General features: G+C 45.9%; 1 protein-coding gene across 11 annotated transcripts; it reads right to left on the bottom strand.

The window, feature by feature from the left end:
• Positions 1 to 3,580: 3,580 nt before the first annotated feature.
• Positions 3,581 to 15,640, bottom strand: LOC110528849 (cyclin-T2). Of its 11 annotated transcripts, none has more exons than XR_016488290.1 (9): positions 15,211 to 15,640; positions 14,467 to 14,548; positions 11,148 to 11,276; positions 10,986 to 11,046; positions 10,368 to 10,430; positions 9,755 to 10,170; positions 8,444 to 8,607; positions 6,344 to 6,438; positions 3,581 to 6,195 (listed from the first exon to the last, which is right to left on the bottom strand). XR_016488290.1 is itself a non-coding variant. In XM_090207314.1 (9 exons), exons 1-9 carry the CDS (start codon positions 15,366 to 15,368, stop codon positions 5,080 to 5,082), a joined length of 1,914 nt encoding a protein of 637 aa, XP_090063440.1. In that variant the 5' UTR covers positions 15,369 to 15,640; the 3' UTR covers positions 3,581 to 5,079. The 11 variants fall into 11 exon arrangements, 9 of the variants coding, with proteins under 9 accessions (XP_090063440.1, XP_090063441.1, XP_090063444.1 ...); XR_016488289.1 differs by having other exon boundaries at positions 6,368 to 6,438; XM_090207314.1 differs by having other exon boundaries at positions 10,125 to 10,170.
• Between the last annotated feature and the right edge of the window lie 7 nt (positions 15,641 to 15,647).

Genomic DNA, 15,647 nt, shown 5'->3' with positions numbered 1-15,647 from the left:
TGAGGAGACTTCTGGAGGAGGTGAGGAGACTTCTGGAGGAGGGAGGGGGTGAGGAGACTTCTGGTGGAGGGAGGAGGTGAGGAGACTTCTGGTGGAGGGGGGGGTAGGTGACTTCTGGGGTGGAGGGGGGAGGTGAGGAGACTTCTGGTGGAGGGAGGAGGTAAAGAGACTTCTGGGGTGGAGGGAGGAGGTGAAGAGACTTCTGGGGTGGAGGGAGGAGGTGAAGAGACTTCTGGGGTGGAGGGGGGAGGTGAGGAGACTTCTGGTGGAGGGAGGAGGTGAGGAGACTTCTGGGGTGGAGGGGGGAGGTGAGGAGACTTCTGGTGGAGGGAGGAGGTGAGGAGGCTTCTGGTGGAGGGAGGAGGTAAAGAGACTTCTAGGGAGGAGGTGAAGAGACTTCTGGGGTGGAGGGGGAGGTGAGGAGACTTCTGGTGGAGGTGAGGAGACTTCTGGGGTGGAGGGGGGAGGTGAGACTTCTGGTGGAGGGAGGAGGTGAGGAGACGTCTGGGGTGGAGGGGGGAGGTGAGGAGACTTCTGGTGGGGGGAGGAGGTGAGGAGACTTCTGGGGTGGAGGGAGGAGGTGAAGAGACTTCTGGTGGAGGGAGGAGGTGAGGAGACTTCTGGGGTGGAGGGGGGAGGTGAGGAGACTTCTGGTGGAGGGAGGAGGTGAGGAGACTTCTGGGGTGGAGGGGGGAGGTGAGGAGACTTCTGGTGGAGGGAGGAGGTGAGGAGGCTTCTGGTGGAGGGAGGAGGTAAAGAGACTTCTAGGGAGGAGGTGAAGAGACTTCTGGGGTGGTGGAGGGGGAGGTGAGGAGACTTCTGGTGGAGGTGAGGAGACTTCTGGGGTGGAGGGGGGAGGTGAGACTTCTGGTGGAGGGAGGAGGTGAGGAGACGTCTGGGGTGGAGGGGGGAGGTGAGGAGACTTCTGGTGGGGGGAGGAGGTGAGGAGACTTCTGGGGTGGAGGGAGGAGGTGAAGAGACTTCTGGTGGAGGGAGGAGGTGAGGAGACTTCTGGTGGAGGGAGGAGGTGAGAGGACTTCTGGGGTGGAGGGAGGAGACTTCTGGTGGAGGGGGGTGGGTGAGGAGACTTCTGGGGTGGAGGGAGGAGGTGAAGAGACTTCTGGGGTGGAGGGAGGAGGTGAAGAGACTTCTGGTGGAGGGAGGAGGTGAGGAGACTTCTGGTGGAGGGAGGAGGTGAGGAGACTTCTGGTGGAGGGAGGAGGTGAGGAGACTTCTGGTGGAGGGAGGGGGTGAGGATACTTCTGGTGGAGGGAGGAGGTGAGGAGACTTCTGGTGGAGGGAGGAGGTGTGTAGACTTCTGGTGGAGGGAGGAGATGTGGAGACTTCTGCTTCATTAGAAATTACGAGATGAGGTGATGACTGGAATTTCAAACAAGACACTCACCAAGCCAGGCTGTGAACGGCACGCAACTCACCCAGTGGTCAGCCACCCGTGTCCTCAGAGGGCTGTGATTGTGAGCCTGAGTGGTTCCTGTTTATCTGCTCACACACAAGACAAGACACTGTTTGTTTGCACTGTTGAAGACACTGGATGCAGTCATAGAGGCATTATTGAACACATGTACAACTGTTGATTGAATATTCTCTACATTCGCTGCCATAGTATTTGTTAACCTAGATATCAACACTAAAATTAGTGTACTTTGCTCTCTGTCCTCTCTCCAACTCTGCCCTGGCCTAGACACAGCCCAGCTCAAATAGGTCACACTATGGGCCATAATTAGTTGAAATGTCAAAGATGGTGAATTATTGATGACAAGGGAGGAAACCTAAAATTGGCTGGTTTCAACCGGTTTTTAAAGGGACAGCTGGAGCTTTGGGGGCAGTTATATTTGGGGACACTTTTGCAAAGTTTCACCAAATAAATATTTGTCTGAGTTTTGCACTCTGTGAGCAAGGCAAGACTGCATTGTCACCAGAACATATGATTGTTTTTGCCAGCTGGGGACTTTGTGGAGAAATGAACCATTAATTTATTTCTGACTGAGGGACATATTGCATGATGATATGAATCCCCTATGTAACGACCTACACCTGCTAGTTCTGCTGAGTCTGTACTGAGCTGGCAGAATGAAGCACCTGGATGATCCAAATAAGACCAGGATGTTACTTCCGTAATACATCCAGGAGCACAATAGAGTGACAACAGCCATTAATCAGACGGTCAGTGCCGGCGCTACCGGGTGGCAAAACCGGGCTTGGACCCCCAGATAGATTTTGTCCCAAATTGACACTTTTCTTTAGATTGGCGAGAAATCTTCATGTGAATGTTTTAAAAAAAACGGCATTAAAACATTATGCGCATTTCCTAACCAGTGATGTTTCCGTCAAATTGACTTGTCGCCTATAAAAGTCTGTGTGTGATGACGAAGTGCACATAAAATTACGTTTTGCTGTTATATTCGCATGTACCGAATAAAAATAATACAAGTTAAATGGATGTCCATTATTTTCAAAAATACTGATGATTTCTCACACAAAAAAAAAGTGTGTTATATAGCGAGTGTACCCACTCTGGTACTGGCAGTCAACAGCTCACAGATACACTACCTACATGGTCAGATTATTGTGGACAACAGAGAGAGATTATTCTATCATGTCACCAGAATAAAGAACCTCGATATTTATTGGAAAGGAGCATCAAGCTCGTCACCTTGCGCTTTCACCATCTCGGTGAATTTCATCATGTATTTCATCTGTAGCATTACTGCATGCTTTCCGACGAGAAGTACTTCATACTTCGATATGATAGTTACTATACCAATATTTGCGCATAAAATCGTTTCCACCGACATTTCTCGCATAATACCGAAACAAATAGATTTCACCTTGTCTAGGGTATTTTGTTTACCGACAAATGTTCCATTTGCATTAGATGTTTGATCAGACACATTAGTCACATAATAAAATATTGGATCATGGAAACCTGGTTAGAGATTGTTCACTTTTGCACGTAGCTACAGCTAATAATAGGCTAGCTAGTTCCGTTAAGTGTTGGTAGCGGCACGCCAAGACCCTTCTCTCTCTTGACATAACTCTACAATAATACATTGCAACTATGGAATCCATATTGGGAAGTCACTTAGTTTTCAGACGAAAGAGACTTCCTGATATTTGCGGTCGGAGAGGAATAGGCAAAGTTCGACTGATTTGTTCTGGTCAATATTATTATTGTATTTTTTTATTTAATTAGGCAAGTCAGTTAAGAACAAATTCTTATCTACAATGAAGGCATCGGACAATGCTGGGCCAATTGTGCGCCGCCCAATGGGCTTCCCAATCACGGCCGGATGTGAAACAGGGACTGTAGTGAGATGCAGTGCCTTATACCGTTGCGCCACTCCGGAGCCCCGATATATTTTAATCTTTCAAAAGATCTGATTGGTCAAAAGATCAAATTAGCACCAAAATATTAGAATTGGGCTGCAAACGCAAGCATAACTGCTCCATGGTCTTTTTGCCAGACCAAGTGATGACAACTAATCAATGATTGAACAGCACCACCCAGTGGAGGTATGTGGTAGCACAAATAACCATTATAAAATACACAAGACCATGATGTGTTTGTGTGTAAAAACGACAGTTTTACACGTTTATTTGGGTTCCCAGTACACATATTAAGGATTTGTTCAATAGTGTCCGCTTTAGGACCTCCTAATACACTGTTATGGCAGAATAGAATGTGTGGTCTGAGGGTGTAACAAGTCAACCGACTAGCTAGTTATAACTCAGAACTGCAGTCCTATATACAATCACCTCTAGAGATCTTTTCATAGGATGGCGGTTGGTTAATTAGACATTTATCAATATTGAAGAATAGCAACTTGTTGACGACTTGTTACAATCACAAGGCTTTTTGTAAATATGCCGAGATATCTTTTTAAATGCACTTCACAGCAGATATAACGTAAACTTCTTTTATAGCTCTAGAATAATCTGCCGTACGTTTTAGAGGCACAGCCTTTGGCATCCACTTAGTTGGACAGTAGACAGCATATGGTCCAGTCCCCAATCGACCCCTAGACCCTAAGCACTTGAGATCCCACAAGCGCATAAAGGGTGTCTCTCAAAACAGCACACTATTCCCTATGTAGTACACTACTTTCGATCAGGACCCAGTGTTTTTCCCAGCTGGGAACTTTGCGGGCCCTGGTCAAAAAGTAGTGCCCTACATAAGGAATAGGGTGCCATTTTGGATACACACATAGGGTCTATGAGGTGTTGATCTGGGAAAGGGCCTTTGTATGTCCTCTGACTAGCCATGTGTGATGAGTTGGATTGCGTGTCCTCCCATTAGAAGACAAGCACACTGAAACAGCCTCTACGGTAAGATAGATGCTGTACTTCTGCAGCCTTCAACCAACAACATGACAGAAGTTATACATCTCTACAGATACAGGTATTACGCCAAGAGAGGAAGATTTATTTCGTTCTTTATATCAAAAGTTTCAAGACCTGAGTATTTCAAGGAATAAGGTTGTTTCTTAACATACGAAAACGTACACGCATTTACGTGGACACTGAACCGCCACCAGGCTGCTATCTTCCCTTATGTGATTGAAACATGCACATCATTAATAACAAATAACTAATAAAAACGCAGACTTCTCTTTATCTCTCCTTAAAAGAACAGAATTAAAATCTGGAATTTTGTCAATCACAGAACCAGTGAACGTGGCTCCCGGGGTTTTTTTAGCAAGCAGACAAGTAGCATTACAGCACTGTGTATATATCATGTTGTGGACATTTCTGAAGATCCTTAAAGCATCAGTAATTATTACCGTGTGTGGACAGGACTGACTGACTGGGTGGGTGACGAAGTTACTTTCACATAACTTCAAAGTTATAAAATCATTTTTTACTTGTTTTTAAATCATAAAAAAACTATTTTTTTCTCAGAATTATTTTCTCTCTATCCAACAACTCCTGCCAAGCCTACTATCCAGATTTGTTTGTCCAGTCGTGCCAACTCAAATGTCAAGCCAAACATATTTGGACGGAGTTGGCAAGAGAGCCAAACAGCCTGCACCCAGGCTAAACGACTAACTCTGTCTGAAGTTACAGGTTCATTCCCTGGGCACTTAGCAGAGAGTCCAGCATGTCAAACGTGTCTTTGTAGTCGGTGTGTTGGCCGTTAGACCCCAGCACTCCATTTGACCCCTCCGGGCCACCGTGGTGTCTCTCCACAGTCCTCGGGCCACCACCACCGTCTGAAGAGTAGTGGGAGGAGCCTCCGGCCCCTTTGGAACTCCTGCTGCTCTTAGCAGAGTGGTGGTGGTTGTTATGACTACTGACGTCAGGGTTGGCCCGTTTCCTGGAGGTGGAACCGGAGCCCCCTAGGTCGCTACCATGGCCCCCGAGGACTCTGAGTGCCAGGGCGGGGTCGATGGCCCCTCTGCCGTTCCCGCTGAGGGAATAGGGGTGCGAGTGGCCGTGCTTGGGGTGTCTGCTGGGGCCAGAGTGGTCTTTGTACTTCTCTTTGCCCTGTGGGACACCAACATGGCCGCCCTGGTCCCTCTCAGCTGATACTTTGATTCTCATCTTTAGCTCCTCGTTGCTGGCCGCAACGCCGTTCTCAACCGCCGAGGCCTGTGGTGGGAGACCTCGTGTCTTTTTAGAGCTGGCCTTGTCCCTCCTGCTGTCCCCGTGCTGGGGGACACCCTGCCCAGGCTGGGAGCGTCTTTTATGGGACTGGTGGTGAGGGAGGGCGGGGGACTGGTACATGTCCACACCACTCTGCTCCTCTCGGACACCGTTCTGCATGGTCTGCAGGTCTGCTGCCTGTTTCTCTCTGTACTTATCCAGGGAGAGTTTCTGTGGGGGGCGCGTGAAGGGCGAGGGGTTATTGGGTAGGGCCTGTGGGTGCTTGCCTGCACTGGCCGTTTTGTGTTCGTGTTTGCCTGATGGGTACTTTGAAGGGATGGCTTGAGGAAGAAAGGCAAGGCCCTGGTCCAGCCCCAGCAGCTCAGCGTGGTCCCCAGACAGGGCCTGGTAGGGAGGGAACGGGATAGACATGTCGTCTAGTGAAGCCATCTCCCCAGAGTCTGACAGAGACGAAGAGAAGAATGAGTTGCTGCCGGCCACACCGGTGATGCCGTCCAATGAGGAGGTCCCTTGGAAGGAGGTGTCGCCCGTTTGACTGTCCATCTTGGGCTTCTTGGCAGCTTGTGTGGCCTGGAATAACGATGTGGTGAAATTCAGTTAAAAAAAGGGCAACACCAAACCATTCCACACCCAAATGTCAGTCAATATCATTCAGAAAACCAATCTGATGAAACAGTGAAGTAGTAGCTACTAGGGGGCTAAATGCTGAAACACTTACACCAGTTGTGAGAGCAGAACCTACCCTCCAGTTACGTATCCTTTTCAGCCTGCTGGGCGTCTTCTCCAGAATTTGCAGGAATTCATTGGTCAGCTCTACATCGGACACAAAGACAACTATTAGAACCCTGAAGGAAGTGATGGGTCGGCTCTACATAGGACACAAAGACAACTATTAGAACCCTGAAGGAAGTGATGGGTCAGCTCTACATCAGACAAAGACAACTATTAGAACCCTGAAGGAAGTGATGGGTCAGCTCTACGTCAGACAAAGACAACTATTAGAACCCTGAAGGAAGTGATGGGTCGGCTCTACATAGGACACAAAGACAACTATTAGAACCCTGAAGGAAGTGATGGGTCAGCTCTACATCAGACAAAGACAACTATTAGAACCCTGAAGGAAGTGATGGGTCAGCTCTACATCAGACAGACAACTATTAGAACCCTGAAGGAAGTGATGGGTCAGCTCTACGTCAGACAAAGACAACTATTAGAACCCTGAAGGAAGTGATGGGTCAGCTCTACATAGGACACAAAGACAACTATTAGAACCCTGAAGGAAGTGATGGGTCAGCTCTACATAGGACACAAAGACAACTATTAGAACCCTGAAGGAAGTGATGGGTCTGCTCTACATCGGACACAAAGACAACTATTAGAACCCTGAAGGAAGTGATGGGTCAACTCTACATCGGACACAAAGACAACTATTAGAACCCTGAAGGAAGTGATGATTCAGCTCTACGTCAGACAAAGACAACTATTTGAACCCTGAAGGAAGTGATGGGTCAACTCTACATCGGACACAAAGACAACTATTAGAACCCTGAAGGAAGTGATGGGTCAGCTCTACATCGGACACAAAGACAACTATTAGAACCCTGAAGGAAGTGATGGTTCAGCTCTACGTCAGACAAAGACAACTATTAGAACCCTGAAGGAAGTGATGGGTCAGCTCTACGTCAGACAAAGACAACTATTAGAACCCTGAAGGAAGTGATGGGTCAGCTCTACGTCAGACAAAGACAACTATTAGAACCCTGAAGGAAGTGATGGGTCAGCTCTACATCAGACAGACAACTATTAGAACCCTGAAGGAAGTGATGGGTCAGCTCTACATCGGACACAAAGACAACTATTAGAACCCTGAAGGAAGTGATGGGTCAGCTCTACGTCAGACAAAGACAACTATTAGAACCCTGAAGGAAGTGATGGGTCAGCTCTACATCAGACAAAGACAACTATTAGAACCCTGAAGGAAGTGATGGGTCAGCTCTACATCGGACACAAAGACAACTATTAGAACCCTGAAGGAAGTGATGGGTCAGCTCTAGGTCAGACAAAGACAACTATTAGAACCCTGAAGGAAGTGATGGGTCAGCTCTACATCAGACAAAGACAACTATTAGAACCCTGAAGGAAGTGATGGGTCAGCTCTACATCAGACAAAGACAACTATTAGAACCCTGAAGGAAATGATGGGTCAGCTCTACATCAGACTAAGACAACTATTAGAACCCTGAAGGAAGTGATGGTTCAGCTCTACGTCAGACAAAGACAACTATTAGAACCCTGAAGGAAGTGATGGGTCAGCTCTACGTCAGACAAAGACAACTATTAGAACCCTGAAGGAAGTGATGGGTCAGCTCTACATCAGACAAAGACAACTATTAGAACCCTGAAGGAAGTGATGGGTCAGCTCTACATCAGACAAAGACAACTATTAGAACCCTGAAGGAAGTGATGGGTCAGCTCTACATCAGACAAAGACAACTATTAGAACCCTGAAGGAAGTGATGGGTCAGCTCTACATCAGACAAAGACAACTATTAGAACCCTGAAGGAAGTGATGGGTCAGCTCTACATCAGACAAAGACAACTATTAGAACCCTGAAGGAAGTGATGGTTCAGCTCTACATCAGACAAAGACAACTCTCAGTCGGAATAAACAAGAAATAATAAACAGAGGGTGGAATTCCACTATAGAATCCCGAAGGTCTTGGGTTCAACACCTTCAATCAAGTGTTCCCAATTTCCCCCTACGAGGGTGGAATTCCACTGTCCTTAAAATTAAAATAAGAACCCAAATGTTTCTGACCGTCCAGCAGTGTGAGCGTGACGGTGCGGTCCAGATACTCCCACCAGTGTTTCCCATCAGTGGAGACCGGGATCTCCCAGTTGGACCATTTACAGGCCAGGTGGATGCAGACGCAGGCGATGACTGTGGGCTTGTGCTGCAGGCAGAACGTGGTGAGGTGGAGGCTGTCGGAGGGAAGACCACAGAGGAGACACCCGTTACTACAGTTCTAGGGTTGGAATACAGGACATTAGCACTAGCCCTGGGACATGGCTGAAGACCCCATGGAACTGGTTTTCAAACCTTTCCCCGGAAAATCCCAGACATTTCAATGTTGTTACAGCCCTGAACTAGAGCACGGATTCACCTAATCAAGGTCTTGACGATTAGTTGACAAGTTGAATCACCTAATCAAGGACTTGACGATTAGTTAACAAGTTGAATCACCTAATCAAGGACTTGACGATTGTGCTAGTTGTGGGAGAGCTGGGGGTCCCCGAGGAGAGATTTGAACATCTCTATGGTGTCTCTAGACTAGAGCCATGTCTCTGGTCTAATAAAGCTCAGAGTACAGCTGATCTGCATGCATACAGTCCATATTATAATACTGCCTTCATATTCCAGACTGTTGAGAGAGTGAGTGGCAGAGGCACGTACTCCGGTGGTTTTCTATGATGGATGATCGTGGCTGTTTCTCTTACCATTTCAGACAGAATCTTACCTTAGAAAACTGATACATTGAGGACAACCTAGACGGTAAACTTGTTCTTTGAGAGTACTGAGCATTTTATTGGGATCGAGCTCGTTTCCTAGAGATAATTGATGTCCACCATCCACCTGCTGTGTTCCAGTCCAGCCTGTCAAGTTATGCCATCTCACTCATACCTTTGTCAACTTTCTTTTTAAAATGTCCTTTTTCCAAAATGGTTCAATCGTCTTGCTTTGCAAAAATCTGGGCAATACATTCATTATGGAAGTATCCTTTTGACTGTGTAAAAAAAACTAACATTTTTTGCCCTCTGTCCAGACATTGTATACTGCTGTTGATAGGATAGCAAAAGTATTCATCTAAGTCAGGGCAAGTACAGTTACTAAAATTAAATTGAGGAAAATAATGAACTGTAATGTTTATATTCTACTAAGGTAAAGAAGAGGATACCTATAGCATACAAGTCATTCATATATTAGAGAGAATTATGGATGATCATTTTACTACTGGAGTATTAGGTGTGTCAATTATCACTAAGAATTTGCTTGTTACCCTTGTGTATATATTAGCTTCTATTTGTCAAACATAAATCAAGAAAAAAACAAAACATTATTAATACTTACCGGGACAGATGCTATAGTTTACATCTTTTCACTGATCTTTAGTGGCAAGCTATATTCAGGCTACCAATTGTGTTTTAGGAAGGAGGAGACATATGCACTCTGTAGCAACCAAACGGTCAGTGAGGACAGTCTACAGCACCACCAACACGTTCACATTGTGCATTCAACCCCTATGTGCCAACACTGAGCCCTTGTACAATACACCGCACTGCTGCAGCCTGGCTGGCCGGTACCACCCCTAGGGGTTTACCAGAAACCTGCCTGGCGCAAAGAGGGCGTTGGACACAGGAAGGGGGACCTGCCAGTACAGGAAGCTATAGTGTGCCATCACAGTGCAACATAGTGGGGGGGGCGGGGTCAGGATAACAACCTGTTGGTAGCCATGAAATAGGAAGTCTGTGCCAAATCCTTGCTTGCTGTAATAGAAGGAAGAGAGGGGTCAAAGGTTAGCTCGGAATCTCAGACAAGCACTGGAATGAAATCAAATGAAAACATTATTAGAACTGGTTACTACATACAGGAGAGGTTTAATAAAAGTGTCTGTGTCGGGGTGTGTGTGTGTCAAAGATGAGAGAAGGTGATAAGATGGAAAGACACAGGAAGAAGGCTGTACCTCGCACTAGCTGGGAACATCTCACAACATCAGTGTGAGGATGTTCAATTGTTATTTCAAAACCTGAAAACAATGGAATGGAACATGATTAGACATTCCAAAGCCCACTGGCCATCCAGATGCAAATGAACCAACAAGTACCACGACTACGTCCCAAATGGCACCCCATTCCCTTTATAGTGCACTACGTTAGACCAGGGCCCACTGGGGTAGCGCACTACTTTAGACCAGGGCCCACTGGGATAGCGCACTACTTTAGACCAGAGCCCACTGGGATAGCGCACTACTTTAGACCAGGGCCCACTGGGGTAGTGCACTACTTTAGACCAGGGCCCACTGGGGTAGTGCACTACTTTAGACCAGGGCCCACTGGGGTAGTGCACTACTTTAGACCAGGGCCCACTGGGATAGCGCACTACTTTAGACCAGAGCCCACTGGGGTAGTGCACTACTTTAGACCAGGGCCCACTGGGGTAGTGCACTACTTTAGACCAGGGCCCACTGAGGTAGTGCCCTTGTACAATAAAAGCATTTTACTGTGTGTAAAGCATAGGGTGCCTTTTGGGATGCAAGCCCATGAAGTTTCCATGTATCATCCACCTATAGACAGATCCTTACCTAGCGTCTGCAGTACTATCGTTTCTAGTATCACCAGCTCCTGAGCTTGCTGATGGTATGCCTAAAGTTCAACAGATTTCATATTTGTAATGTGTCTCTCTCTCAGTATCACCATGACAAGAGATCCACATCACAACACCCAGGTACAGAGGCCTCACTTACATTACTCTTGGTGTCTAGTGGTGCATCCTGGGGGTTGACGCAGGCGTGGGCCACTTTGATGACATGTTCAAGCTTCCTAGGTTGTTCCTCCACCTTCGCAGCCAAGAACAAGGTTGTTTGGGAGATGATCTGTAGAAATAAAGACATTAAGGTTGGGCGGTATCCAGGTTTTCATATCGTCCTACCGTCCTTCACTCATCCCAGGATTTACGGTATTACAGGCTTAATGCACAAGGGTGCGCCATAAAACTGGTTGAAAACGCCTATTGGAAGTCTATTACCAGAATGCTAACATAATGAGCACAAGTAATAGAGAGGCTGCTAGCTAAATATGCTATCGAGCCGAAAACATGTTGTTTTCTTCAAAAACAGGCAGTCCAGCTCAAAGTTATACATATACAGGAAGGGGCTACTGCGGAGCGACAGGTGGACTGGTGGTTAGAGAGGTGGATTAGTAACCGAAAGGTTGTGGTTAGAGAGGTGGACTAGTAACCGAAAGGTTGTGGTTAGAGAGGTGGACTAGTAACCGAAAGGTTGCAAGATCGAATCCCCGAGCTGACAAGGTAAAAATCTGTCGTTCTGCCCCTGAACAGGCAGTTAACCCACTGTTCCTAGGCTGTCATTGTAAATAAGAGTTTGTTCTTAACTGACTTGCCTAGTTAAATAAAAAAATGTAACTTTTTTTATGTAAAGTCATTTTTTGGTAAGTTTGTACATTTACAAGGGAATGTTAGAGACATTGTGCAACTGAACAATACTGGTTGTGGAGCAGCATGTGTACACGCTATGCATGTGTGGAGTCTGGAGTCGCTAGGCCAACGAGCCTGCCTGCTCTGAGAAGATAGGGGAGAAGCAGACGGGCCCAGAACGGAGGGGAGAAGCAGACGGGCCCAGAACGGAGGGGAGAAGCAGACGGGCCCAGAACGGAGGGGAGAAGCAGACGGGCCCAGAACGGAGGGGAGAAGCAGACGGGCCCAGAACGGAGGGGAGAAGCAGACGGGCCCAGAACGGAGGGGAGAAGCAGACGGGCCCAGAACGGAGGGGAGAAGCAGACGGGCCCAGAACGGAGGGGAGAAGCAGACGGGCCCAGAACGGAGAGGAAAACACAAGGATTTGTTTTTTTATTTAACCAGGTAGGCTAGTTGAGAAGTTCTCATTTACAACTGCGACCCGGCCAAGATAAAGCACAGCAGTTCGACACATACAACAGAGTTAAACATGGAATAAACTAAACATACAGTCAATAATACAGTAGAACAAAATAAATAATATACAGTGAGTGTAAATGAGGTAAGATAAGGGAGGTAAGGCAAAGAATAGGCCATGGTGGTGAAGTAATTACAATATAGCAATTAAACATTGGAATGGTAGATGTGCAGAAGATGAATGTGCAAGTAGAGATACTGGGGTGCAAAGGAGCAAGATAAATAAATAAATACAGTATGGGGATGAGGTAGTTGTATGGGCTATTTATAGATGGGCTATGTACAGGTGCAGTGATCTGTGAGCTGCTCTGACAGCTGGTGCTTAAAGCTAGTGAGGGAGATATGAGTCTCCAGCTTCAGTGATTTTTGCAGTTCGTTCCAGTCATTGGCAGCAGAGAACTGGAAGGAAAGGCGGCCAAAGGAGGAATTGGCTTTGGGGGTGACCAGTGAGATATACCTACTGGAGAGCATGCTACAGGCGGGTGCTGCTATGGTGATCAGTGAGCTGAGATAAGGCGGGGCTTTACCTAACAGAGACTTGTAGATGACCTGGAGCCAGTGGGTTTGGCGACGAGTATGAAGCGAGGGCCAACCAACGAGAGCGTACAGGTCGCAGTGGTGGGTAGTATAAAGGGGCTTTGGTGACTAAACAGATGGCACTGTGATGAACTCTACTCAACAAATTGGATGCAGTCTTGGAAGCAATTTTATAAATGACATCGCCGAAGTCGAGGATCGGTAGGATGGTCAGTTTTACGAGGGTGTTTGGCAGCATGAGTGAAGGATGCTTTGTTGCGAAATAGGAAGCCGCTTCTAGATTTAATTTTGGATTGGAGATGCTTAATGTGAGTCTGGAAGGAGAGTTTACAGTCTAACCAGACACCTAGGTGCTTAATGTGAGTCTGGAAGGAGAGTTTACAGTCTAACCAGACACCTAGGTATTTGTAGTTGTCCACATAGTCAAATACCACTACGACATTGCTCGTCCTAATATTTATATATTTCTTAATTCCATAATTTTACATGTGTATTGTTGTGAATTGTTAGATACTACTGCAGTGTTGGAGCTAAGAACACAAGCATTTCACTACACCCGCAATAACATCTGCTAAATATGTGACCAATAAAATGTGATTTGATTGATGAGAATTCACACATTATCAGCAGACAGCTCTCTGATGTGTAGTTACTTTTCTACGACACTATTCTCTATGTAGCCAGCTTACTTCTCTCTGGTAAAACGCCAGATTAACTGGCTACATTCTTTCTATGATAAAACAGAAATATGATGGCCATGCATCGTTTTCGCTCAAAAAATACATAGCTTTTTAAAATTGTAAGCTCATTTAGCCTACTTGTGTGGCTGCCAGCCAAATAGCATTGCAATTCTGTCGTCATCAGATGAAAATTATGCTTATTTTCTGCCGAATGTGTTGTATTTTCTGTGAAGAAAAGCTATAGTTGCACATCCCCGATCACTCTATTGAGGCAAAGCACACTTGACTTTCAACATAAAACACAACCTCTGTCAATACACAGTTGGATTCACCTGCTCCCACTTTCCCCAGTTTTGCCATTTACAAAACATGTGACTAGCTCAACTGTTCTGGGGGAACTATGGTAGGGAACTAGTGTAGGTAGTACAATGTGGCTCAGCTGGTAGAACATGGAGCTTACAACGTTGTGGGTTCGATTCCCACAGGGGACCAGTATGAAAATGTGTGCGCTTACTACTTACTGTAAGTCGCTCTGGATAAGAGCATCTGCTAAATGACTCAAACGTACAAGTTGACTGCAGGTATTTACTTAAAAAGTAGCTACAAATATTAAAATGTATAGAAAAGCTTATATTAAATAGTTTAAACGTTATAGAGAGCACTTAAATGGCTATTTCCAAATAACCTGGTATACTGCCCAAGACGACAAGAAAATCCATCAGATCTCCCTTGTAGATAGAAGTTAGCCTTGTCCCAGATCTGTTTGTGCTGCAAGTCATTGTCACACCAAGCACAATGACTATAAGAGTTGGCAAGACAGCACAAAGAGATATAGGAAGAGGCTAGATAGCGAGTCAGAAAATGAAAAAAATGAATGTTACAATTGAGATTACTTACATTCCTATGAAACTTAGTGAAAGAGTGAATCATATAAAATCTATGCATGTAAACGATTGCAGTGTTGATGATGAGTTGAGAGCTGAATACAAGGGTTAAGGTGTTCCAAGTGATATGCGGAAACAACAGTAATACAGCAATCAATGCATAAACTATTCTAACATCATAGCTGGCTGATGTCATTTACCGGTAGTTGGGTGACAATCCACCTAGCTTTGTTCCCATCTCAGCTAGTTAGCGCAGGTTCACTAACGTTACTCCAATAATGAGACACAGCTGACCAAGATGTCACAACTAACTACCTCGTGAGATAACAAACCATATTATATATGTTCATAAAAATGATTAACTAATAGTTACTCGTACATCCAGTAGACGATAAGAGCTGCTAAGGCGAACGTCTAGCAGGCCAAAATAATAGCTACCGTTAGCTGATCACATAACAGAACGAGGTTAGCATGGCAGCGATCAAGTTAGCTGAAGAACTAGCTAGCGTAACAACCTCAAAGGTTACGGTTACTGCGTTAAGTATCCTATTTTGTAATCCGACCAAGACATAACGTTAGTCGAAGTAAAACATTCAACTTGTATTTTAAATGGACACATTTAGCTGTGTTTCAGTTACTTGCAAAGAAAGCTAGCTAGCTACTAGGTACCAAGCTAACAAACGGCACAACCATTTTGGAGGCTAGTTAGCCTAGCTGCCACATAGCGGGCTGAAAGACTCATTTTCAGAAAGGATACACGTTGAGTCTCTGGCCCATATCCTGAATGAGGTTGGCGGCTTGCTGTCGGTAAGAAAGTTCCCTATCAGATTCGACTCCACTGCGGCGGGACGGCGTTGTTTCTAGTTGCTCCCGGGAAAAGAGCCATTTCGAAGAAGGTCCCCGGTGCACCGCCATTGCGCTCCAACGACTAGCCCCTGGTGGCTCGAGGGGGTAGGGAGCGTAGGAAACAAAACGCGCATGCGTGTTGGCTACTCTCCTAGGACTAGTAAACCAATTTCTCAGCAAATTAGCACTATTTTAACTTTCAATACAGCAAATAAAAAATCTCTCACAAATTGTGGAGAATCATGGATATGATAATAGGTCCATTCTGTCCAAACTTGCAGGCTCAAAGTCGTGTAAAGAAAATAGAAGACACCCAGTATCCCATAGTTCCCCGCGCGTGTAGATTAT

Source organism: Oncorhynchus mykiss, chromosome 18 (genome assembly GCF_057628025.1).
Source record: "Oncorhynchus mykiss isolate SJ-2025 chromosome 18, ASM5762802v1, whole genome shotgun sequence".
Lineage (NCBI taxonomy): Eukaryota > Metazoa > Chordata > Actinopteri > Salmoniformes > Salmonidae > Oncorhynchus > Oncorhynchus mykiss.
Note: the sequence above shows the minus strand (reverse complement) of the source record. Positions and strands in the feature narration are given on the sequence as shown.

Excerpts from the sequence above, each read along its gene's own strand:
- LOC110528849 (XM_090207314.1), bottom strand. The coding sequence starts at position 15,368 with ATGGCGGTGCACCGGGGACCTTCTTCGAAATGGCTCTTTTCCCGGGAG. Across the intron at positions 10,171-10,367 it reads ATGTTCCCAGCTAGTGCGAG|CAAGCAAGGATTTGGCACAG; the intron begins GTACAGCCTTCT and ends CTTCTATTACAG. Across the intron at positions 6,196-6,343 it reads GTTCTGCTCTCACAACTGGT|GCCACACAAGCTGCCAAGAA; the intron begins GTAAGTGTTTCA and ends TCGTTATTCCAG.